Source organism: Mesoplodon bidens, assembly GCF_964165515.1.
Source record: "Mesoplodon bidens genome assembly, chromosome: 9".
NCBI lineage: Eukaryota > Metazoa > Chordata > Mammalia > Artiodactyla > Ziphiidae > Mesoplodon > Mesoplodon bidens.
Genome location: NC_138166.1, coordinates 74,140,696 through 74,168,226, shown reverse-complemented (window position 1 = coordinate 74,168,226; position 27,531 = coordinate 74,140,696). Strand labels below are relative to the sequence as shown.

At 39.1% G+C, this 27,531-nt stretch overlaps 1 protein-coding gene across 5 annotated transcripts in view; it reads right to left on the bottom strand.

Moving 5' to 3' along the window:
- Positions 1 to 27,531, bottom strand: part of ST7 (suppression of tumorigenicity 7) — a 262,181-nt gene that overhangs the window by 63,627 nt on the left and 171,023 nt on the right. For all 5 annotated transcript variants that reach the window (XM_081243542.1, XM_081243544.1, XM_081243541.1 and 2 more), the window contains 2 exons: positions 26,189 to 26,343; positions 23,881 to 23,978 (listed from right to left, as the gene is read on the bottom strand). In XM_081243542.1, coding sequence (XP_081099668.1) covers positions 23,881 to 23,978; positions 26,189 to 26,343 — 253 coding nt within the window. The remainder of the gene's footprint in view (positions 1 to 23,880; positions 23,979 to 26,188; positions 26,344 to 27,531) is intronic.

Below are 27,531 nucleotides of genomic sequence, written 5' to 3'. Positions count from 1 at the left end.
GCATGAATATATGAAGACAGCTATATTACAGAGGAAAGGGCCCTCTATATTTGGAGTTATTCATGAGTTTCAATCTCACTTCTACCACTTACTACCTGTGTGACTTTGTATACATTACATAACCTCTCTGAGCCTTGGTTTTCGTATCTCCTGGGTCTCAGCCCATATGGCATCTTCCCAGACTCTCTCTACCACCTATCTGATGTCATCACTGCACTGACATCACCATTTTCTATTGCTTCTATCACATTCTGAAATCGTCTTATTTATTTACTTATGTAGCTGAATATTAGATAATTTAAAAAGCAAAACAGTAAACAGAGTGACAGTAGGTAATACTACAATTTCACAGGTCAGCAAATTTTTTCTGTATAGAGCCAGAGAGCAAATACTTCGGGCTTTGCAAGCCATATGGTCTCTGTTGTGACTACTCAATTTTGACATTACAGCATGAAAGCGGCCATGGACAGTACATAAATGAATGAGTGAGGCTAGGTTCCAACAAAACTTAACTTATAAAAACAGGCAGGAGACCAGATTCGGCTGCAGGCCTTAAATTGCCAATCCCTGGTTAACTGGAATAAGTTTCAAAAAACAAAAGGTCTTCATAAAATGAGTTTTATAGTGATATTACATTTGAAAAACAGCATCTCTCACACACACACAGCTGGTTCAGCAGACTGTAGTAAAATGGAAAAAGGCCTACTCTACAACCCAATACTTCCTCTTCCAGCTCTGTTTCCTACAGCCCATTCATACATATTTCTGAGGATTCGCATGCTGGGATATTCACACAGGATGAGGAGACTGTCATAAATAGCAGAATGGATAGATCAAATGAGGTTTACTCATGACAAAATGCTATTCAGCAGGCAAAAGGAATGAGTTAAGCTTAATATATCTTAATGTAGACAAACACCAAGCAGTTTTGAGTTCTCCAGAAATACTCTAGAGAAACAGACTGGAGAATATAACATTTAATTAAATTTTTTAATGCACACAAAACAATCCTACATATTGTTTATGGGTATACTTTATGGAAATATATGAAAGCAAACTGAAGAAACAAAGTTGCTGGTACCTAAGGGGAGGTGAATGGTGTGAGTGGTAGTCACATGGGGTCTATAGCTTTATATCGTTTTATGACAAAAAACGTTAATTATTAATTTACTACTATTTATTTTTATAATTAATTCTGGGTAGTGAGGCTGTTTTTTCATATATTAAATTTTTATACATTTTTAAAGTTGCTTCCTCAAACATAGGAAGCTCATTAGATGTACATTTCATTTGTAATTCCTCAAGTCATGAAGACTTCGATTTTTATCATTTAGACTTTAATTTGTTTTCCTATATTCTAATTGCCCTTTGAAGCAAAATTACTTCTTCCTGTTGGGGGTTTGACTCTGTAGCTCCTTAAAATATTGCTAGCAATGTCTGATTAGACAACATTTAGAGAATTTCTTCTAAAATTAATGTGAGTTAATAGATTTTAATATACTGCACTTGAATTTGATAATGATGACAAGATAATAATAGCTAATCTCAGATGAACCACATCTTAAGAGTCCCATCTTAGAGTCCCAATTTTCCTCCATTTGAGTTCCAGAGAGTAGGGCTGCTGACAGACGTGGTGTGAAGAGCTATAAGAATTATTATCTTACCTTGAAGGATGCTTCAGAGTTAAATTGCCTCTAAGTCCCTCCCTCTCTAACCCTTATAGCTGGGATTGGGGTTGAGGCTGGAGCTAGGGTTAAGGGTTAGGCTTAGCTGAGACAACCTAACAGGAAAACTCTTCTGTCATAAAATTCCTTCTTGCTTCCTCTCCAGAACCACAAAGATTCCCATGACATATTGTTTTCAAAATAAAAGGGAAGGCACCGCACATATCAGTGGGGCTGCTGGAAAGGGTTCAACATGGGGGAGGTAGTATACAAAAGTCAAGAGCAGCACTGCCTTTGGAATCAGATAGACCGGGTTCCCATTCAGGGACAGTGGAGTTTCTTGGCACCAGGTGAGCTTATTTGTCTCATCTGCAAGATAAGGATAATACCTAGCTCACAGTGCACCCAGACACAATCTGGGGCTTGGTAAATGTCAGTCATTATCCTTGCATGTTAACACCAGATACACTGCATTTTCAAAGTGCTATTTGTTTCGCTGTGTGCGACTAAGTTTCCTTCAGGGGTTTAACTGCGCAGTATAACATATCCCAATTCATTTATTTATTTTGAAATAATGTACAAAAAATAGCTTGGTGACATAATTAGCCTTTCTACTAAGAAACTCGAATGAAGACATATGATAAACATAAAGGCCTGTTTTCTATAAGCTAAGTCATTCTAAATAAATCTTTAAAGTCCTATCTAGCATAGTTCTGTTTATTTATTGCCAGCTATCTTCTCTGTGCTGGTAATTGCTTTCTCCTGGCAGTAAGAAATTTATATGCCCTGTTTTGCCCAAATATTACAGTTCACATACAATGAAAACACTAACTCTCCTATGATTCCTCTAATACCTAGGGGGAAGAACATGGGATGGGCCAAGGATAGAATTTCAGTTTCAATTTTACATCATCTGGCTATTGTCATTTCAACTTTATTTCAATGGAAGAATTTGAGGCACTTCTGAGGTTAACATTTATGAGCTCAAATAGGAAAAAAAAGGAGAGTTAATTTACTGGATTTGAAATACTCTATGGACATAATTTAGAACTACGATCTGTATGCTTTTTCTCAGCTGACTTACAGGATGAAAACAACAGTTTAAACTTTTCAAGTTTGATTTGTATCTATTTAAACATTTTATTAGTTTAGCTATCCATGCATTGTTCTTTGAGTGAGAAAAGCAATGTGAAAATCCTTACATATTTTAAGGCAGAGGTAATTAAAAGAGATCCTCAGCCAGATTCCTACTGAGCTCAATGCAAGCTTGGCCTAATTAAAGTTTATAGAATTTGGCCTGTATTATATTCAAACAGCAGATACTATTTTCTTATAGTTGCAAGTTTGACATTATTTAATTACAGTTTCAAATAAAGGCATAAACAGAAAATAGAAAAGACACTCTGTATTGCATGCTTATTATTTTGTCATTGATTTTTACTGACACTAAGGGCCATGAAAGGAAAAAATGAATTGTTTACCAGTGTCCTCAGAGGCTCATGAGAGTTCCAGTTACACAGACCACTCTAAAATGCAGTCCTGAGAGGCTTAAACATACATTAATAAGAAAACATCATTTTCAGATCTAATCTAAAGGAAAATATTAAGCTGCATCTATTGCAAAGTAACATGACCAATACATGATATGCATGGACAGTTAGTTAAATCACCAGTTAACTAGTTCTTCACTGAACTGAGCACATGAAGTAAATACATTCATCACTGAGAACTGGAGAGGAAAGTAACAGTTGTCAGCATGATAGTGAATCATCCAATGACAGCTTGGTGTGACCCCAAAACTCAAAGGGCTGGAAGGTTACCTAAATAATTATCTACTTTTCTTTCTTTCTTTTTTTTTTTTTTTTTTTTTGCTGCGGTACGCGGGCCTCTCACTGTTGTGGCCTCTCCTGTTGCGGAGCACAGGCTCCGGACACTCAGGCTCAGCGGCCATGGCTCACGGGCCCAGCCGCTCAGTGGCATGTGGGATCTTCCCGGACCGGGGCACGAACCCGTGTCCCCTGCATCGGCAGGCGGACTCTCAACCACTGCGCCGCCAGGGAAGCCCTTATCTACTTTTCTTGTCAAAATTATGTTCAGTTCATTACAGAGAAGGAAATTTTCCTTAAACATTTCTAGTGAACGAGACGAGCTTTGCATTTACGCAGATCCTAACAAAAATATTTTCAGTATAAAACTTCCTCTTCCATTTGTTACTCAATCCGTTAAAGATAAAGCAAGGACAGCCCTGGTCATACCTTAGGAATCTTCAAAGATTCTCTTCTTCGACCTCTACCTTTCTCAGTGACATTTTTTTTACCTCGCCTTAAGACACCTAAGAACATTTCTTTCCAAAAGCAAGGAACTGAAAGCACCACTGTCTCATCTATGTTACTGGATATTTGTAAAATGTCTTTACTCTAAACTCCATGGTAAACTGCAGTTTCAAGAACCCTGAGGGGGAAGCTGGAGACGAGGGCAGGGAAGAAGTCAGCCTCATCCTGTCTTGGGGAAAAGAATGACTTATAACGGTCCTCGAAACTGACAGGTAACACGTTGAGTAAAACATTTTCTTTATCATCTTAAACTGCTTCAAACAGGGCTGTGCCCTAGCCCTGAATTCATGAACAAATCTGAACAATTTGATGCATATTTGAAATGGCTTGGAAGAAGGCCTGGTAACGGAAAACAGGACGATAAGCATCCTTCCCTCTGTGATGACATGGCATTGCTCTCCTGTTCCAGGAGTGGCCTCAAGGAGCAGCTAAACGTACTGGCCAACGATTGCTGTCAGAAAGGACTTTTTATGCCAAAACCACAATAACTGTGTCTGGCAGACACCCTTCCACATTCACATGGGTAATGGTAAATAACTCTACTCAGAAGATTAACTCATTTGGTTATCTAGGGCACAGTTATTAACAAATACTCGCCCTGGCAGGCATCTCACAACAGGGTCATGCTGAAAGTTTACAATTATGAAAGATTCTTTTATAGCAACAGGCAGAAGGTCAGTACTTCAACCTCTGACACTCATCCCCGCACTGCTCTGTAATCACTTTGCCTCCCAGTGTTCTCTTTCCTCCCCAAGTCTTTCCACTCTATCCTCCTGAAACCTGAGTCCATGATATACAAATTCCCCAACACATCCATAAGCTATTTACAGAACATGAGCCTGAGTTCACTGCTTCTGTAAATTCCCCCCACAAAACTTGTGTGTACCAGCAGGATGTAGGGCTGGCTTCTCCTAGTTCCCCAAAGCACATCTAGACCATTACTGCTCAGCCCTGGGGCAGCAGTTTCTGGTCCTCTGAAGCTCACGTGATGATGCTCCAGTACCAGCCACCATCCTTTGATCATGTTGTCTACCAGATAACAGATCCTCATACACTAAAGATTTTGGCACCTGTCTCCGTATTCTCACTCTGAACCTCAAGTCCTACCCTCAATGTAGATGATTACAGTCCAGGTAAACGTTCCACCTAGTATCCGAGATTCTCAACTGTTCTACTGTCTCTAAGGAAAAGACTGACTGTCCCTCTACTGCAATTAAGTAACCCAAGGTCATAGCCAAACTCCAGACTTTGACATCTAGATGTGTCCCATCTATGCAACTCTCTGACCAGAATGTACCAATCTCTAGTTATCTTACACAATTACTCACACTAAACTTCCTCTCTAATTTCACTAAGACCACCGGTGCCTTTTCCTGTCCACTTTTTTTGGTCCTTACCTCTCTCAGGCCATTCCCATTACTCTTAGTGTTTTTCTTCTCCTAGCTTCCATGGTATCACACTTTCTTGGTTTTCCTCCTATATTTCCAGGTGCTCCTTCTCAGAAGCCACTGGATGCTTCTCCCCTACCCAGCCTGTCAATGTTGGAGACCACAGGGCTCACTTCTTAACCTTCTTTCTTCTCTATCTACATCTCTACACACATGATCTCACTCAATACCATGGCTTTCACTCCCACATATGTTGATAACTCCCAAATTCCTCACCCTTGAATTCCAGACACATACCCAATTGTCTTCCTGATACCTCTACCTGGAGGTAAAATAGGCTATTTCAAACTTAACATGGCCAAGGCAGAATCCCTGCTTTACCCTGAAAATCTGTTCCTCTCCTATTTGTCCTCCTCTCCACAAATGCTATGACCATCACGAAGCCACTCAGACTAAAAACCTGTGGACTCCTAGGTTTTCCTTGACTATATAATTTCTTTCTTTCCACATCCAATCCATTCAGTGGTTCATTTTTTCAATTGGTTATTGAGAGGCTACTAAGTGCCAGGCACTGCTCTACTGGGAAACAGTAGTAAACAGATTAAAAAAACCCCAAAAAACCTTGCCTTCCCGAAAGTGACATTTTAGTGAAGGGAGACAGAAAATATGCAGATAAATATAAAGAGAGACTCTCAAGTGGTGACACATTCTAAAGAGAATGAATAAAGCCGGGAATGAATAGAGTTAGGGAATGCTGGCATGGCAGGCAGATGACGTTTTAAATAGAGCAGTCGGTGAAGGCAGCACAGGGAAGGTGGGATTGCGAAGGTGGGAAGGTGGGATTGCGAAGGTAGCATTTAAGCAGAAACTAAAGTGGGTGAAGGAGCTAGTCATGAGACTGGAAGAAGAGAATTCCAGGGAAGGGTTCCACAAGTAAAGATCCTGAGGTGGCAGTGAATCTGGCGTGTTCAACAAACAGGAAGAAGGCCAGTGTGGCTAGACCACAGTGAACACAGAGCAGAAATGACGGTTGGACTGTGTAGAGTCTTCTAGGCCACTTGTAGGGTTTAAATTCAGAATGAAGGTTTTAAGCCAAAGAATGACATGGTCTAACATGTTTCAAATGGTCCATCCTAGCTGCTGTGTGGAGAGTAGATGCAAGGGTACAGGAGTGCAGGCAGAAAGACCAGTTGGAAGGCTCTTATAATCCAATGTAGGGTAATGATGGTTGAGATCAACGGGGTGGCTGTAGATATAGTAAGGTGTCGGGTTCTAAATCTATTTTAAAGGTAGAGCCAATAGGATTTGCCAATAGTCAAATCATATTGATTCTATGTCCAAATATATCTCAAATCCATCCACTCCTCCATTGCCACCCCCAATTCCAAACCTTCATCAGCTCTTGTCTGGACTACAACTGTAACTGCCCACCTGGACTCCCTGCCTCCATTCTTGCCCTCCATCTCAACAATGTACCCAGCAATCTTATAAAATCATCAGTAAGATCACATCCCTCCTTTGTTTTACACACGTTTAAGTTTCACATACTGTATATTTACAGTGAAAACTAAACACCTTACTATTTCCTGCACAGCCCTGGATGACACCGCTCCTGCCTGCCTTTCCACATTCACCTGGTTCCAACCTTTCTTTCACTCACCTGGCCTCCTCTTCATTCCCGCCCAACTCTTTCCAGCCTCAAGGTCTCTGCTTTAGCTCTTCCTCTGTAACGTCCTTCCCCAGATCTTTACATGGCTGGCTCTCTCTCACCTTTCAGGCCTCAGAAATAAAATTACCTCCTGTGGACACCTTCTTTGAGCAATTATCTGAATTAGCCCCTCTCCAGGTACCCTTTATCACAGCAGCCTTTTTAGTTCCTTCATAGCATTCACCACAATCTGTAACTGCCTTTATCATCATGTCTCCTCTCCTCATCATAACTACTCCATTAGAGCTGTAACTGTTGTCTGTCTTGTTGTCCACTCTGTACTTTGTGCCTAGAACTGGGGCTGGCACCTTGTAGGCACTCAAAAGACGCCAGTCTCTAGAAAAGACCGAGTCCATCATCCCTTCTTCCTTCCCTCCCTCCCTCCCCTCCCCGACCTAGAGCCCATAGTTCACCTCCTTACCACTTCCTTGACAATCCTTCAACTTCCCGACTTGTCTTTCTATCGCACTCACCCTACAACACCTGACCTCTGATCAACCCAGATGTCTATCAATTCTGCCCCAACATTCAGGCTAAAGGCCACAAGTGTAAGGTTCGGAGGAACAACTAAAATATAATGATCTCCAACCTCTGCTGGGCCGATGCTGCCCAGTAACCCTCAGTATTTCCCTGGTGACTTCTCTCCCCCACTCCACCATCTCTTCATACTTCTAACCCAGCTCCTGCCAGTGAACTCTTAGCAGAAGATCTTGTCAAGTATTAGTCAAGAAAACAAGTCAACAGGCAGGACCCCCTTCAATTCTTCAGCCCTACCCTTCCACTACAAATCCCATCTGCATCCAGATACACCTGCATATTTCTATCAGCCACACATGGGGTCCCTCCTTTAGTCAATCCTTCCCTCCTGTGCTCTGGAATTCATCACTATGCACTTCTCAGGACCTCATTCTAGCAACGATCCCCTCTCTTTCAAATGTATGTTCAACTTTTGCCTTTCTTCTCAGTCTTTCTCCACCATCATTTGAACATGCTCAAGTCTTCTACTGCTTATGTGTTCCCTTCTAGGTATCATCACCTCTCTTTCCCTTTTACATACTAGCTTATTGAAAGTGTTGTCGCCAGAAGACATTACCTCACATTCAGCGGACAATGCAATGCAATCTATTTTATACCCTCTACATCCCACTGATCTTGCTTCTGCCAAATTACCAACCACCTCTTTGGAGTAAAATGTGACAAATATTGTCTCCATAATAAATATTTACCAGATACTTAATGTATGACAAGTACTGCACTAAGAACTGTCTAGATCTCATATTCATGTTCCTTTCTTGCTATGGTTTTCACAGCACAACATGCTCCTAGATTTTCTTCCTATTTCACTGGTCACTTCTTCTCAAGTCTCCTTTGATCAAACTATTCTGCACTCTCCTCCAAACCTCTGTTTAAATATTCACTCTTCCATATATGATCCCATCATTGCTCATGGTTTTAATCATCTTCCATGCTGATCATTGCCAGAACTCCCTCCAGCCCAGGTCTCTCTCCTGAGCTCAAGGTCTGTATGTTCCAAAGCCTACTAGACATTTCCATTTGGATAACCCACAGGTACTGCAAAACAGCATATCTATAATTGAAATAATTCCATCTATCCTCCCCCACCCACTCCCAAAACCAGCTACTAATACTACAATCTCAATCTCCATGATGTCACCGTTGTCTCCCCTGCTTCCCAAAAAAGAAATCAAGAAATCATCCATGACCTCTTCTTGTTCTCTCCCTCATACACCACTCAATGTCCTGAAAGTTAAAAAAAAACAAAGACCAAAAAAACCCTTATCTAACCAGTCTTCAACTTCTCTCAACTCTACCTCTGAAATCTCTCAAACTGGGCCAAGGAGTTGGGGTTGTTCCACCAGGACCTGTTAAATTAAAGCCAGAGCATTCAGATGTGTCTCCCCATCCCTGTAGGATAGAAGGCAAAGTTAAAAAAGAAACTATGTAAGACAGGAGTGACATTTCTCTCTTTCTGAAAGGAACATATGCTCAGATGCAGCAGTGTAAAATGAACTCTTACTTTTTAGAGAAAGGTCTAAATAAATTTCCCTGCCTGAAATCAGGGATGTATGAGAGCACTAGGCAGACTTATTTATTAATAAATAAGCTCCAAGTCTACTCCAGAAACCGTTATGTATCTCACATCACTACAGTAAAAAAACTCAGGCAAAGGACTTACAAATTGAGATGGAAGACTGAACAAGCATGTCTACCTACTCTCTCTCCCACAGACCTACTGCAGTGATGGGAAAGTGGTACAAAAGGAGACAAACCAATACCTGTGATGAAAACAGTGAAGGGGGTGGGAGGAATGGCTGGCAGTCACTGAACAAGAGACTTTAACAAACTTCTCCAAGACAAATTACAAATGGGCATTGATTAAACTACAGTAGAGGAAGCAGAGGAAGCCTCAGCTGTTCTTCTGAGAAAAGACACAGAGAAGCTCCAAAGTTGGAGCTGGCAGAGACAGAGGGCAGGAGTGGGTTGCAGAGCAGTAACCATACATGACTAAACACCTGACCACAGAACAGTTGGGCTAAACAGCCCTCCTCATCCCCCTGAGTTTAATGGAAATGAAATGACTGCCTAATCTCTCATCAGATGAGTGCTCACTAAAGAAACTGAAGATCTGTTCAGGGTGGAAAAGAGCTTGCAATGTGGTCGTAAGATCTCAGTCAAGTCCTCTGGTTTGTGCATTTGGTGGGATGTGGTTAGGAAGTGATCCTGTCTACTCCCCACCCAGGCATCCATTCACCTATCCATCCATTCAACAAAAATTAACTGAGTAGCTATCATGTGCCAGGGAACAAGATGAAGTTCCTGCCCTTGTGGAATGACTTTCTAGTGGAGATGCAGGACACAGACAACAAATAAGTAAGTAAGTAGGTAAATAAATAAATAAATGAGATAATTTCAAAAGTGAAAGGGCAATAAAAAATAAGACAGTAATATGACAGAATGATAGGGTGTGTGAGTATGTATGTGTGTGTTTGTGAGTATGCGTGTATAGTGCTCCTTCAGCTGGGTATCATGGAAAGCCTTTTAAATGTAACGTTTCAGTTGGACTTAAATGACCAGCCAAGTGAGGATCTGGAACAGAGTATTCCATGCAAAAAGAAATATGTGCACAAAGCCCCTAAGGAAGGAACAAGCAAGCTTAGCATACTCAAAAAGAAGCCCAATGTGGCTTTAGTCTAGCAAGTGAGGAAAACAGTAGCATAAGCTGAGTTTGGAAGAGTAAGCAGGGAGCAGATCATGTAGGGCCCTGCAGGCCATGGAAAGCATTTGTATTTTATTCTAAATGTAATGGTAAATCATTGAAGGCTGTTAAGCAGGAAAGTAACAAGTTCTGATCTGAGTTTTTAAAAGTTACTTGGGGGACTTCCCTGGTGGCTCAGTGGTTAAGAATGCACCTGCCAATGCAGGGGACACGGGTTTGAGCCCTGGTCCGGAAAGACCTCACATGCCTCAGAGCAACAAAGTCTGTGCACCACACTACTGAGCCTGTGCTCTAGAGCCCACAAGCCACAACTACTGAGCCTGCCTGCCACAACTACTGAAGCCTGCGTGCCTAGAACCCGTGCTCCGCAACAAGAGAAGCCAATGCAATGAGAAGCCCGCACACCTCAACAAAGAGTAGCCCCCGCTTGCCGCAACTAGAGCAGCCCACATGCAGCAACAAAGACCCAACGCAGCCCCCAAAAATAAATAAAATAAATAAATAAAAATAAAAGTTACTTGATTACGTTCTGTGGAAGGGACTCTAGAAGGAGAGCAGCATTAGCCTGGAGACCACCTGCATAGTACGGATGAAAGATAATGGTGACCTGAATGAGGATCACAGCAGTGCAGTTGAAAAGAGGTGAATATGGCAGTAGAGCTAACAGGACTTATGCACATTAACTGAAAGTGGGAGGTGAAGCAAAGAGAGGAGTCCAAGGTGTTTGGGAGTAGAAAAAGAGGTGGTAACTACCTATACTCTACCTAAGCAGTAAAAATTTTCCTAATGGGAGAATATAGCAAGATGCTCTACTAGAGACTGCTTGCATTCAGAGGGCTCAGTGAGACTCAGGTCTCAGAAAGTAGCCTTGTGCACCACTGGACTCTTGAGTCACAAAGGCAATATCTCTAAGCCCAGGGAGAGAGAGAAGGCAATGGGGGTATCTGCTCTTAACAAGTAAGACAGACAACTATCCAGGAAGGAAATATATTCAATGCTTTCGTATTGATTATTTAAAAAGGAAACCCAAGAGACCCAACTCATTGGCCTCCCTGGTTATCACATGCACTGCTGGCTTTGCCTGATTTATGGTTTCTGTTCCTTCTAGCCCAGGTCAGCCAAAACGTCTCTTTTCAATAATCACGTCTCTGTTCACCCTAGAAGTCGACAGCTTCACTGGCTCCTGGTCACAGAAGCAGCCCAGCCAACCTGTAGAGACTCAGACATCAGTGCTCCCTGCACATCTCACAGAAGGAAAAGCTGCTTACAAATTTCCCTGGTTGCTGCATGAGCTAGAGAGGGTACAGACACAGGCTAAGTTAACTGTACCATTTGGGAAAAAGATATAGACATTGGTAAGCTTAATAGCTGATCAAGAAACATAATGGAAATATATATACTACCAAATGTAAAACAGATAGCTAGTGGGAACCAGCCACATAGCACAGGGAGATCCGCTCGGTGCTTTGTGACCACCTAGAAGGGTGGTATATGCAGTCTGGGAGGGAGACGCAAGAGGGAGGAGATATGGGGATATATGTATATGTATAGCTGATTCACTTTGTTATGAAGCAGAAACTAACACACTATTGTAAAGCAGTTATACTCCAATAAAAATGTTTTAAAAAACCCCATAAATATAAGTATGGATCCTAGTTAGTAGGGACCACAAGAATAATAAAACAGAATTTTTAAATATTGAACTGGCAGATCTATTCAATGGAAGAGAAGAAAGGAAGAGGGAAAGTATGACAGATACAAAATATGAAAGAAAAAATGACTCTAAACAGAATAATAATGACGATAAACACAAATGGGAAAACATACCAACCAAAACACAAAACTGTCAGATTTTGAAGACAATATTCAGCAAAAATTTTACAGATACAAATGGTCCATCAAAAAGTTACAGAAAACTTGATTATAAAATATGGAAATAAATATACCAGGCAAATCCAAATCCAAATAAGCTAGAGCAGCCCATCTTAATACAAGTTAAAAAGAAAATCAAGGCAGAAAAGACTAAGGGACAAAGGAGGGGCATTATATACTCAATAATCGGTAAGACAAAATAATTATCAACTTAAATGCATTTAACAATATAGCCTCAATATATATAAAGCAACAATTAACTGAACATGGAAAACAGCAGGTAAGTAAACAATTAGAAATGAATACTCTTATCATATTCTTCTCAGAAACTGATAGAGCAAACAGACGTTTTTGCTAAGACAGAAGGTTTGAATAACGTGGTTATTAATAAGTTCAAACTAGTAAATACATATAGACTTTTGTAACCAATAGAAGCATACTCCTTTCAAACAGATATAAAATTTATGAAAACTGACCATGTAACTAGGCCTCAGAGGAGGCCTCCATTAAATTTTCCCCAAATCAATATCATATGATATATGTTCAATGAATATAATATTAAAAAAATTATAAATCAATGATAAGGGGCTAAAAACACACTATGTGGAACAAGATGAAATTATAAGGAAATAAAGAGATACTTAGAATCAAATGAAGCTGCGTGTTTAACTTAAGAACCTGATAAAAAGGCAACAAACACAGAGAATGGGGGAGGGAAGAAAGAAGAGAAGGAGGAGAAAAGAATTGTACAAATATGGACAGTAAAACTGGAATAAAGACAAAAAATTTGACTAAATAAATAGAACTAAATTCTAGTTCTTTTGAAAAGTTTAATAAAAAAGACATGAAGCAACTGACAAAGGATTAATCTCCAAAATAATACAAGCAGCTCATGCAGCTCAATATCAAAAAAACATAGAACCCAATCCAAACATGGGCGGAAGACCTGAATAGACATTTCTCCAAAGAAGATATACAGATTGCCAACAAACACATGAAAGTATGCTCAACATCACTAATCATTAGAGAAATGCAAATCACAACCACAATGAGGTATCACCTCACACCGGTCAGAATGGCCACCATCAAAAAATCTAGAAACAGTAAATGCTGGAAAGGGTGTGGAGAAAAGGGAACCTTCTTGCACTGTTGGTGGGAATGTAAATTGATACAGCCACTATGGAGAACAGTATGGAGGTTCCTTAGAAAACTAAAAACAGAATTACCATATGATCCAGCAATCCCACTACTGGACATATACCCTGAGAAAACCATAATTCAAAAAGAGTCATGTATCACAATGTTCATTGCAGCTCTATTTACAATAGCCAGGACGTGGAAGCAACCTAAGTGTCCATCGATAGATGAATGGATAAAGAAGATGTGGCACACATATACAGTGGAGTATTGCTCAGACATAAAAAGAAATGAAACTGAGTTATTTGTAGTGAGGTGGATGGACCTAGTGTCTGTCATACAGAGTGAAGTAAATCAGAAAGAGAAAAACAAATACCGTATGTTAACACATATGTATGGAATCTAAAAAAAAATGGTTCTGATGAAACTAGGGGCAGGACAGGAATAAAGACGCAGAAGTAGAGAATGGACTGGAGGACACGGGGAGGGGGAAGGGTAAGCTGGGATGAAGTGAGAGAGTGGCATGGACATATATACACTACCAAATGTAAAACAGATAGCTAGTGGGAAGCAGCTGCATAGCACGGAGAGATCAGCTCAGTGCTTTGTGTCCCCCTAGAGGGGTGGGATAGGGAGAGTGGGAGGGAGACGCAAGAGGGAGGGGATATGAGGATATATGTATACATATAGCTGATTCACTTTGTTATACAGCAGAAACTAACACAACAATGTAAAGCAAATATAGTTCGATAAAGCTGTTAAAAAAAAAAAGACACACACCTGTCAAGACTAATCAGCAAAAATAAAAGTAAAAAGAGGCAAATAAAGAGAATACAAAATGAAAAGAGGGGAAAAACTACAGACATAATATTTTTTAAATTATGAAATAACATGATAAAAAGCAATATGCAATGAATTTGAAATATATATAACATATATATAGTGTTTAAAACAGGCCTAGTACTGAGATAAATGGGCATAGTCATGTACTACTGATGAGAATTTAAACAATCACAGGCAGCCATTCTGGGAAGTGTACTGGCAGGACATGCTGAAATCCACATTCATATGCCTAATATCCAGCAATCCACTCCTGGGCATACACCCCAGGGAAGGCTTCTTGCATGTCCATCAGGGTGTTGATAATGGGAAGCTGGAGGCAATATGGGGGCCCCACTAGGGGAAAGGTTAAGTAAAACAGAGTAAGAGCATAATAGGGAATAGGACACAGAAGTTAGAAATTGCAAACATATACCAGAGGTACGAGAAGTAAACATGGACAGACCTGAAAAATAAGGGTTGAGTGAAAACGGTAAGAAAAAGAAAATCTATAGATATGTAAGTTAAACACATACTGCATTACATATTTTGCAAGATTGTGACGGTCCTGGTCTCTCTAACATCAATTAGGTTTTGCCTTCCTGGAAGTTCTTAAATGAATGGTACTATAATGGGAGTTCCTTATCATCTATATTTTAGAAGAGATTCCATCAAACACAGAGGTCCCATTATTTTTCCTCTATTTAATGGTTTCCTCACCTCAACAAAGCAAAAATTTGTTTTGATCCACAAAAAGATTAAGAAGCCATTATTTATGACAAAAATGAGTAATGTGCTCTCTCAAATACAGCATGTTCAAAACTGAACTCAACCTTTCCCAAAAAACCTGCAGATTTCCACATCTTAGCTGATAGGAACTCCTCTCCTTCCATGGCAAAGTCCCTGGAAATATCCTTGACTTCTCTCTGTTTTTCACACGGCATATTGATAGATTAGCAAATCTTGCTGGTCCTATTTTTGAAATATATGTAGAATCTGATCACTTCTCACCACCTCCTCTGATACTACTCAGGCCTGAGCCACTACCGTCCTTCGCCAAGATTAATATAAGAGCCTTCCGATTGACCTCTTTGCTTCCCCCTTGCCACACAGCACGCTGTAAAAATTAAGAGTGGTCATGTCACTCCTCTGCTCAAAACCTTTCATGGCCCCCACTTCACCCAAGGCAAAAGCTGAAGCCCTTACTATGGTCCAAAAACCCTACATCATCTGTAATCTCCACCCCTCCCCTGGGATTACTCTGTTCCACCCAGAACTCTTTTGCTATTACTTGAGTGCACCAGTATACTCCTGCTTCAGGGCCTTTGGTGAAATGTCACCTTCTACATCACACATACCTGATCATTTTATTAAAACTGTGATTTCCATGGCCTCCACTCTCTGCCCACTGCCTTTCCTTATTTTCCTTATCCTGTTCTATTTAATTGTTTTTCCACAGCATTTATCAATTTCTAATATGCTATGAAAATACATGCTTATTGTGTTTATTTTTGTCTCTTTTCTCTGCTAGAATGTAAAGCATGTAAGGTCAGTGGTCTTTGTTTTGTTTATTGATTATACCTATCACCTAGAACAGGGACTGGCATGAAATGGAGGTTCAATCCTTTTTCGCTGAATAAATGAATAGATGAATAACTGGATGGTTTAGTGCAACGTGGGTGGAGGAAGACCAAAATCAGGGCTGCAGTGTAGAAAGGGAGAGCGATGATGTGGAACTAGATAAACAGTGGGCATGACTGGAGCCACTGAATGAAACCAGGATTGAGTCCTGTGAAGGTGAAATGCAGAACAGCAGGAATCCAAGAGAAGAACTGGTTGTAGACATAGTGGAGAAGCAGAAGCCAAAGATGAATACGTGGAAAGGGAGGTCAAGAACAGTTGATTGGAGGAGGGAAGCCGAATCAAACTCCCAGGTGACAGGCATCTATTTAGAATTGCTCATAGGCCAGCCATATACATTGAAAGCTCTACTCAGTAGTGGATACTACTCACCACATGGAAAAATGTGGGCCCAGAATATGGAAAACCCTGATAGTGACAGCTAGTTTATCAGCCATGAATTTATTATGCCACAAATAAGACTTTTATGTAAATGACAACACCTAAGGTAAATAACACTCATCTGCCTCAGGGATTATTTGCCACAAGCCCTTCACTCTGAATAGTGAATACAGAGTACAGTGCTGATGAAACTGCTTCATCATTGCTGATGCAACAAGGTAAGTCAATAATCAATAAATCTATTATTTGCTCTTATTAGTTAAATAATTTTCCTTTCTATATAAATTACTAATTGCCAATAATTTATTGAATAAGTCAACTTAATATATCAGACAAATCTAGAAAAGCAAATCATGATTTAAAAAAAAAGCAAAGGTCTATAAAGTTTTCAAAGTCACAGCCTTTGAAGATCAGTGAGTTACTATTGATAGCATTTGCTTTCAAGATTCACTTTTTCTTTATTTGTGAGTATAGCAAAGATAGAATCTAGAAAACATGCCAACAAACACTTCAGGAACACTTACTAGGAATTAACATATTTCGCTGCACACTTTGTCTTTAGTTTAATGATATATCTGGTTGTCTTAAAAGCTTGAAAGTAACTATGTTCAAGCGATACTTGGTTGCCAGAACATATTAAAATGCTACTCTTCCCGCGCCTCACGCCTACATAATGGTACTTGACTTCTTTCAACAATCTACTTAACATCTTCTAAAACAATCCATCAACCAAGTTATTCATAATAATCCAAGACAATTTTAAGGAAAAAAAGGAAATACTGATAAAAGGGAAATGTGACCTGTGGAATGGAAAGGTGGAGGGAAGAAAGGAATGAAACTAGAGGATTTAAGAATAAGGAAAAGGAGATAAAAGGGAATAGAAATTAACCTCCAATATATCCAGCTAGAATTTTCCTTTTTTCCTAAAAAGATCTTCCTACCTATGCAATAAAAACAGAATTTTCGTTACAGAATATTCTCTAAAAATTTTTTTATCAATTTGGGAAGGGCATACCAGTTCTTTTTATAAGTCATTAATTTCATGAAGATTTTTCTTCATGAACATAAGCAGACAAAAATGCAAATTAATAGTCCTTAATGTTCCAAAGAGTTTGATTAGTCCCAGAGGTTTATATTTTCTAAAGTGTGCTTTCATTAGAAGTGCTCCACTTCACAAATCATTTAAAGCGCATACTCTTGCTATTAGTACCAATACTATTAAATTAATTCCCAAAGGTCAATTGCTGACACCCTAAGATACTTCTAATGACCTAAAAGGGATGATATACAATGAACATCTACAATAATATTCTAAATAGAACTTGCTTTAATTTACTTTAGTTTAAAAATAAATGTTACCACTTCTAAGGAAGGTAGAAAATCAGCAGAATTAAACCAGTAACAAAGAGGTGTCTTAACAAAGGCTGGGAAACAAAAGTCACAGGTGCAAAGTGCTAACTGGGAATTTGTATGCCACAGCTCTGATTCACCAACTCAAATATTTTCTTGACTGTGTATCTACAAGATACTGTGCAGTGTGCTGAGAGGGACACGCAAGAAAACTAAACACCATACCAGCACTCAAGACGCTCAAAATCTAATGAGCTTCACTTATCCTTTCGTATGCTTTTAAAATTTGGCTCAAAAACCCTGTCTCTCTCTCTGTTCATTGGCCCTAATCTCTCCTTAATGAAGGGATCACCTGAATAAGTGATTTGAGATAAAAATTGAGAACAGTGAAAAACAGGGATAAAATAATTGTGAAAAAAGAGATCAGGAGAAATGGCACTATATTATCTCAAAACCTGTATGTCTTCTTTAAGAGGGAGTCCCCAGAGAAGAAGCTCAGAAAGTGAGCATCCCCATGAAGGCTTAATTCTCATATGGAAACTTGGTTAAGATACAAATCAACTCTGCTCAAAATCCTTACAGGATCAGATACGTATTTATAGGAGCAAAGAAAAGGGGGTGGAAAGATGTACACTGAATCATGAGTGTTGGTTACCTCAGTGAGATGGCACTGCAGGAGTGGAGGAGAGATCATAACTTCCTTATTCTTTGACTTGTTACAGTGAATACAAATTATTCTTCCAACTTAATAGGACAACTATGGTGTGTGAGTTAAATGAGATGGTACATGTAAACTTCTTAGCAAAATGTCTGGTACATAGTAATACTCAATATGTAACTTACATGACAAAAACTGAAAACGCTCCAACTGGGAATCATGGAAATGATGCTGAAAATGCAGTAAGGATACAAGCCCAGGGCTGAGTTAACTGCAGTTTCCTCTCTATTTTTTATAAAGAGCCCCGACTAAGAACAAAAGAAGGGTGTTTAGCAGTTATAACCTTTACTGGCTAGACTGAAAAAGGGTTTAACATGGTCTAAAGAATATAAAACATGCCTTCAGCTAATCTGATATAGGTAGTGAAATTTAGAAAGAATAAAAGTATTGACAAAGAGTCTATATTTTGCTTTTATATATAACCTGGTGTTGTGGGTTGAATTGTGTCCTCCAAAAAATATATTGAAATCCTTACCCTTGGTACCCATGAAAGTGACCTTATTTGGAGACAGGGTCTTTGTGGATGTAATTTAGTTTTAGTTTTAGTTTCAAAAATGGTAAATATCAATAGATAAACCCACACAAACAAAAGTTTTGGGGTCCTTAGTAATTTTAAAGGGGTCCTGAGACCAAAAAGTTTGAGAACGACTGGTTGATATTAGCATCTATTTTTAATTGAAAAAAATGGAATCAAACTAGACCTAATATTTACACCTTTCCTTATCACTTAACAATATATCTTAGACAGTAATGGTAAGAATAGCACACTAACTGAGTACTTATTTGTGAAGTCCTGTGCCGAGTGCCTTGTACAGATTATTCCATTTAATTCCTACACTAATCCTGTGAAGCAGGTACTCAACTAGCACCCTGGATATTTCTGGTGCAGGTGATTGGACTGGAAGATCACATTCTCAGAAATACTCATTAGCTATGTAACCTTGAACAAGCACCTATGTCAAGGGCTGTTATGAGAATTAAGTAATTTATATTTGTAAAGCACTTAAAATAACGCCTAGAACATAATAAACACTACAGAAATGTTCATCAGCATTTAGATGGTATTTAAAACTCTGAGTCTAAATGTCGTCATCCAGAGTTGTAGATGGAAACAGAAAGGAACGCTTAGAACGGGCCAGGGGACACTTCAAATTTGGGAAGTTGGGAAGATGAGGAGAATCTAGCCAGGAAGACTGCAATTTCAAGGAGAACTTAGAGAGCATGGTTTCCTAAAATAAATCAAATGTTTTAAGAAGGTTGTGATGACCTGTGTCAAATGAGAGGCCAGGATAGTGAAAGAGGTAGTGTTGCAGAGAGAGAGGGTGAAACAGGAATCAGGGAGAATGACTCAGAGGTCTGCAGAAAACTACCAAAAGGAGGCAAAACAGGTGGTAAAGTCTGAGAGCTTACGGTCAACTTTCAAAGGAGCTTTAGATTTTAGGGAAGAGAGACAGACAATGATCTGGAAGCATGGACAAGGACCAAGGAAGACCGCTACCCCATAATTTGCCTCTGTTTCTTTCTTATCCCTCCAACTAGGACACCGCCAAAATCTTTAAGTTCATTTACTCTTCATACCCCAGGATACCTATTCAGTGAATCCCATATGAGACAAAATAGCTCCTCAAACCAGCCTGGTCCCCGGTCAAGGGTTCTAGTAGGAGCTAATCAATTCTAGGGACGCTTTAGAGGTTTGTACCCACCATAGGGGAAACTCAGGCTACCAACAAGCAGAGTGAATAAAAATCTGATGTCTGCCCTAAAACATATCTACTCACTGTAGGATTCTCCAGATCAGTGGTTCTTAATGGGTAATGGTTTTGCACACCCCCTCCCCTAGGGGACAAATGTCTAAAGACTAGCAGTGTCTAGAGACATTTTTGGTTGTCACACTGGGGAGCAACAAGGGGATGGGCTGCTACTGCATCTAGTGGGTAGAGGCCAGCAATACTGCTGAACAGCCTACAATACAGGACACCCACAACAAAGCCATGTGGCACAAAATGTCAATAGTGCCAAGACTGGGAAATCATACCCTAGACCAAATGACCTGGGGCAAGAGGAGCTTTAAGAGGGTCCTCTTATCTGGGCACACAATCCCACCCATACCAGTTTACACCAATTCTGACTGAGTATGGCTAAGGGGCCAGACCAGTCAGCCTTATGAATTCTATTTCCAGTCTACTCAAATAGGGCCAGGGAAAGACAGAGGAAAAATGTGAGGTTAGCTAAATGGTAAAAGTTAAAAAGAGAAAAATTGTGTCATATATCAAATGTTAATAAAAGAGGCGGGGAAGAACAAAAACAACAACAAAAATAAAATAAAAATTTTTTAAATTAAAAAAATAAAAAAGGCGAAATTCCCCCAAATGAGAACAAGCAAATAGACTTTCTTTAAATTTGAAAAAGAAAGACTTTCTTTAAATGTAACTCTTTTCATTTTGAATAATAAGTAACACCTTATAGTGAAGTTCAAAAGCCACACTGCTCCCTTATTAGCTCTATTCACTGCCAAACACTCCTTCAGTAAGGAAGGTGCTTTTGTATTCTTGACTGCGAAAGGAAGCTAATTAAAGTGAGTTTTTGAGAAAACATCCTGGGAATTCAAAATAATTAATGTGTTGCTTTCAAAACGAGAAACCATGAATCTTGACATTAAGGAGCCTATGTTTTCTTACCTCATCAATATTTCACTTACAGGATCAATATTTTGATCCATAACCATCGACAGCTGGCCTTCCCAGAATTCCCATTCATTCTTTTTCAGGATAAATCACCAATGAACAGTTTTTAACAATTTTCCCTTTCTTAAGGGATTGCCAGAGAAATGTTTTAAAGAGTCTACTTTCTACAGGGGAGGCATTCTGACTCTGCCATTTCTATGTCCACTTTAAAATCTGCTCTAGGAAAGTTTTGACTAATGCACACGGGGTAGGATGGCTGTGTCTTAATGAAAACTTAGATCCTCCTGCCCTAATGCTTTATCAGCAGGCTGCCTGGAACCCAGCGTGCTGTTTTATCAGAGGAAGCTTCCCAGCAAGATGGTTTGTGAGCACGCTGTTGAAGGAGTGGCCCCTCAGGGAAGTCCCTGTCTACGCATGACCCGTGACCTGAGAGGAGCCAGGCTGGCCCAACTGTCTGCTGCAGGGCGGGGACCAGCTTCGGCTTTAACAGAGAGAGGGGCCTCAACCTCCCCTCCTCCATTTAAGGTTCCAGCAGTTTCTGAAGGAAAGAGCACTTTGGATATTTCTCTTCAAAACAAATCTCCACCATGTCTGACAGTGTCCTTCACTGGACTGTTACAACACTAGGGCCCATATCTACTGGATGCTCCGTAGACCCAGTCAAAAGACAACATGTATTGGTAGTCTAATAATATGACAGATTTTTTCTTAGAAAAGTAACCTAAGAAATATATACATAGGATTATAGATATACACATGTATATGGATGTGTGTGTATACACATATGAAAAGAGAAGGAGAGAGACTAATTGATCCATTCAAGAAAAAGAAATCATAAATATCTCAAAATGCCCATCAGGGGAATAGTTCAGCAAATTAAGACATAATTATGTAATGGAGAAAAAATAGGGAAAAAAGGTAAGCACATCTACTATATGCCAGGTGTTTTCACATTATCTCATTTCATTGTCCCCTTGACTCCCTCAGTTACTCTTTTAGGTAAGAATCATTATCCCCAATTTACAGAAGACAAATGAAGAGCCCATGAAAGGGAAGGAAGTTGCCCCGAGTCACAAAGCTAGTGAAGAGCAAAGCTGAGAGTTACTTGCAGGTTTTCTTACTCCCTGCCCAGCATTTATTACACTGGATTCCAAATTTTCCCCCAAGATCTATTTGTAGACTAAGTCAATAAATGGGATTGTAAATATAAAATAAGGTTAAACAAAAATCAAACCATAGTATAGACATATTGCTTTTAATCATGTGAAATTTTATATGTATATACTAAAAATGATGACAATCAGCATGAGACTGATTAAAAAACTGGAATTAAAATCATCTGAGTTTGTTTTTCCTATGAAATTGCTTAAGCATATAATAAAGAAAATCACCAAAATCTGTTCCTCCATGCATGCCTGTCCCAGGCTAATTAAGGTTAAGAAAAGGCAATAAATATAAAATACCTTGTTAAAGGTTGAATGTGGCTGGGCCACTTTAAGATAGAGAAATACCCCATCCTTCATAAAATTCTCAGCTCTTTCAGGGACTGGTAGAGTTTCTGCACTATATCAAAAGCTGGAATTTCTGCAAGTTAAAAAGCTTTGCGAGCAAGTCATGTTTCTACAGAAATCTCCTTTTCTAAAATTTAGCACTTATATAACATTCTTTAAATTCCTCCTTCGACCAAAAGAATTTAATCCTGGGAGATCCCCCTTGCAGTGGCTTTGCCTAAGAAGCATCTATCACCTTCAGTCAAGTTAGAATTATCTTGGAATCTCCCTCCTCTGTTCCTCTCCTCACGTCTGGTGGCTAGCTAAATTGCTGTTTAATGGAGTAGCCAGAACCCAAGCCAGAAGTACGGGCCTCACTTGGGCCTTCACATTATACTGTAACTTGCAGAAATAACCAGGGGTGAGCCTGGAGTGCAGGTCCCCACCACCAAAGAGTAACTGGGAATTTACATGAATTACTGCCCTTCCAGAGACAAACTGAGGAAAGGCTCACTGGGTTTACACAGTCCTGTTCTCAAACCCAAAAGCTGAGAATTGGGCAGGATGCCGCTTTTATCTTACCCCTCGTTTCTTTTGTTTTTATAATGGGCAGTTACCTGTCTAATTCAGGAAGACAGTAGAAGAATAAAATGTTGACAAAGGCTTTCTGAGATTGTTTTTAAAAAGAAAATGGTTTATAAATACAATTCCCACTGGTGTCTGTCTCTTTATGAAAAGTATTTCTTACTATAAAAAAAAAATGTGGAAGTAAAAGTTCCTCAACTGGTTTCCCTTAAAACCACTGTTTTTATTTAAAGTTACATAATAATAACCTCCTTTGGTTCTCTTTTGTTTTAAAACTCTCACCTATTTTCTCTCTTACTATGTTGACTACCACTAATAAAATATCCTGATTCAAGAACCTAGGAAAATGCTTGAAGTGACCATAATAAGATTAGATCATAATGTTATTAAATTTGAGAGTAGCAATTTGAGCCATAGTTTATTCAAATCTTCCTAACAACTAAACACAAAAAAAGTCAGTTAGCTAAAATGGCTGATCTCATTCTTGGCTTCTGGCTACAGTCCCAAAGGTCTAACAGTAAGGATATCTACTGAGATTTCTTTAATAGGCCAGTCACTCTACTAAAAGCTTTGCATGTATTATCTCATTTAATCTTCACAACACTCCTAAGTAGTAATCATTATTATTCGTGTATTGTTATTGCTAAAGTTACTGTTATCCCCATTTTACAGATGAGGAAACAGGGCACAAACAAGTTGAGTAACTTGTCCAAGATTACTCATCTACTAAGTTTGGAGCTAGAACAGAACCCCAGCCCTTATGGGACCACCACACCATCAGTAGTACTATCTGCTGTGGCCTCATTCAGTGGGTTCCTCCTTCTGTAAGTCAGGTGCATTGTCACTGTTCCCAAACATTAATTCAAACTCACATCTCTCATCATTTTCACTGCTTCTCTGGTCCTCCCGAGTCTTCTGGCACACATTGCTAGCCTTCTTTTGATGTAGACCAAGACATTGGTGTCTCGTCCTGAAGAGGGAGACATAAAACACCAAAACTTAAAAAAAAAAAAAAGAGCTTTCAGCTCAGCAGCAAGAAAAAATACAGAGGCATATTTTTCATGCCCTTAAAGGAAAACCTCAGAGAGAAGAGTCTGCTCCTTTGACTCTTCCTTACTGCTAGGAGCACTGACAACTTTGCTAATAGCAGAACGCAAACAGAGTAAAGTCAAAGTACTTAGACTTCCAAAGGTCAAATCATGTGACTATTAAGTCATGCTTTTGAGTTAGGATGTTGAATATTCGATAAATAAAATCATCTGCCACAAAGTGCTGGGAAAATGAACATACCCACATCGCATGAGGTTTACAAGCAAGAATTCCACATTCTTCTAGCGTGCATGCTTTTGGTGAAGATGCAAAGAGGTGAATCTCAGGTTGCATCCTGATGAACTATTTTTTTTTCCTTCTTGACATTAAGTCTGGAGAAGCCTCATCTTGACCTTCTGTTTTACATTATTCTTTCCCTAACACTAGTGACATCATAATCATCTCCAGGTCCCCAAAGCAGTCAATTTTAAATGGCAACATAACACATTCCAGATATGACAATAATAGACCATGCAACAAAATGAAAAACTACCCTAGTGTTAGAGAAAGTATTGACAAGCTAAATAGTTGTAATAATAGTCACTAAGATGGCTCTTAAAAAGTACATTAACAACTTCTCATCTTAATCTCTTATTTAATTATGTGTATTTCTGGATATGTTTCCAGACCAGTGAGAACATGTATGTACTTAATCCTCAATAAAATTACCATGTTTTAGAAAAATATGACACACCTGTTATAGATTAAGTATATGTATAATATGCAGCTATTAAAAGATGTTAAGACCAAAGTCCTAACATTTCAAGTTTTAAACAATGAGAACAAGATGTGTGCTGAAAATCTGCCAAGTACCTACAAATTACTTTAAAGATGTGATTATATTTTTTTGGATAGATTTAGGCAACAGGTTGAAGGGATTAATTTACAGAAGAAAAGAAATAAAGAAAATTTCTCAAGTTATATTACAGATTATGTAACTTTATGGATTAATCCTCATTTTATTCACAAAACAGACATTTACTATATATGTCTTCAAAATTCACAGTGTTATACATAACTTTTATTAAAAAGCAAGATATAGATGGCGATTAGAGACTTGATTAACATATATACTACTAAGAATAAAAATTAAAACCTGTGTATTGAGGGGTTATGTGGACAGACTTATATACACAGGCCACAATGCAAAGATCTCACTGTACCTTAGTCATAGGGACTAATACATTCAGTTTCTGCACCAAATCCAGGCTTAACACTACAACTTAATTTTATAATCTCAAATATGAAGAAGATACACTCCTACTCTCCAAGACGCAGGAGAGAGAAATGAGAGAAATTCCATTTTAAAGAAACAACCCAAAGTTTGGTTAGACAGTGAAAACACTCCCTCTCACAAGGATCACTAAATTTCTGCTTAAACAACCAACAAATTGACAAGTCGAGGAGCTCAAGAAATTCCAGAAATGATTTTGTTGTCTTGTTTTTATGCCATTCCCCCAAAATAACACTGACTCTCAGTTTAGTGTACTAAAATGAAAGGCCTCATTTTAAAGTTATGTTAAATAAAAGAAACCATTATTTTAAATAATTTAAATATAAAAAAGATACAAAATTAGGAATTCATGGCTCTTTCTCCCTAGGAGCCAACAGCAGTGCTTCCTAAATAAGAGCTAAATACTGAGACAATCACCAATAGCTGTTATATTCTTAGCTGTCCTATTGCAACCCATGCTGTAGAAGACCCATAAGACAAAACCTCTGATAGCATTAACGCTAATTTAAGTCCTGTTTCCCAATTAGGATTTAAAATTATGGGGCAGAGAAGCAACTGATAAACAGAAGTATGTAAGAATTCTGAGGAGAAAAAGGGTCACCATTAAAGGTTATTACCTTTATTTCTAGAGTTAAAAATCTATGGGTAGGCATGAAAACATGAACAGTAATGAAGCTATAAGTTAATTATGTGCTGTGCTCTTGTGGGGAAGAAAAATTAATAAAAACAAAGGCAGGCAAAAAACAATATTTATTCTAATCTAGGAGAAATGTCTTTTGAACTGGACTGAAAATTTGCTCTGATTAATCATGTTACAATTCTGATCCCCCAACACGTCAACCTGGAGGAAACCTTACTATGTTGGGCTTCATACTGGGATCCATGATGCTGTAGCTGCTGAGAACGCCGGTAACAGCCGTCTCCAGCTTTCAGGGCCTGCTTAAACAGCTTTTCTGCTTCAGCAATGGTTGTTGCTTCTTCTTCAGCCAAGAGAATATAAGCAGTTGCACACCTGTCCATTCAGATAACAGCCGCCATCAATTACAAATCCAAGGACATTGTAATAGCTGTAGGAGTGCATGCAGAAGGGCAGGAGTTATGCCAAAACATGCAGAGTGGCCAACTGGTTCATGCACCCGTTTGTAGTCATTGACACAAAATAATGGTACAAAAGAAATGTCTGTGTTTTAGCTTGAGAGGTAGGATGAGTAGTGTTAGGAGCATATGGACTCTGCCCCTTATTAGTGTGTCACTTTGGGCAAGTTATTACTCTGCCTCCCTGATGGAGAACAACATGGAATCCACTTGTTCACAGCGTTGTTGTGAAGGTTAAGTAAGGTGATGCATGAAAAGTGCTCAGTACAGTAGTAGCCAGCATGTGGTACATGCTCAACAATGTCAGCTAACGATGGCAATGAGAATAGCTGTTATTAAACATCTCCTTCTGACACTCAAAGTTAGAGATACCATAAAGTTTACTTTTATTTACTAAACACAGATTCTCTTTAGTCTAAGGATTTATTCAGAATGAGAAATTCATTAAATCAAGTAAGTTATTCATTTAACAAGCAGTGCTTCAACATTTCATTACAGTTAGCACTGGTTTTCTATGTCAGAGAAGAATACTGGAAGAACCTACAGGTAGAGTTATTTCAGAAGAGCTCAAAATCAGATTCAGCCTCCGGAGCAAACAAGGGTTAAATCTCACACCTTTAACAATAATAGCTACCACCTGTTGCTTAGTTTCTATTAAGCACTGTACCAGGCACTTAACATATATCGTCTCATTTAATCCTTTCAACAACCTCTAACATAGGAAGTCAGAAAGGATAAACACTCAACTAACGAACAAGGGGAACTCTTGAAAATTTAAACCTTCCAAATCATAGAACAACAACCCAAATGCCAAAGAAAGGGAATGTGATAAGGAAATGGTGAGGCCAGAGCAGACCACACAGGTCCTGATCTGTACATATCCCTTGGCTTTCTCCACTGCCTCTCTTGTGGTCATTTCCCTACTTATCAGAACCTCCATCAGACCACAAGAGAGAAAATAAACAGAAAGTGAAACCAAATGTTACTTCTACTATTCATAAACTACAACAGCCAGGCAGGAAAAGGAGGCTGAATTTATGGCTTATGTGAGATTTGGGGTTACTAATCTTAGCGTTGAGGCGGGGTCTTGTAAGTTCTTTAGCCA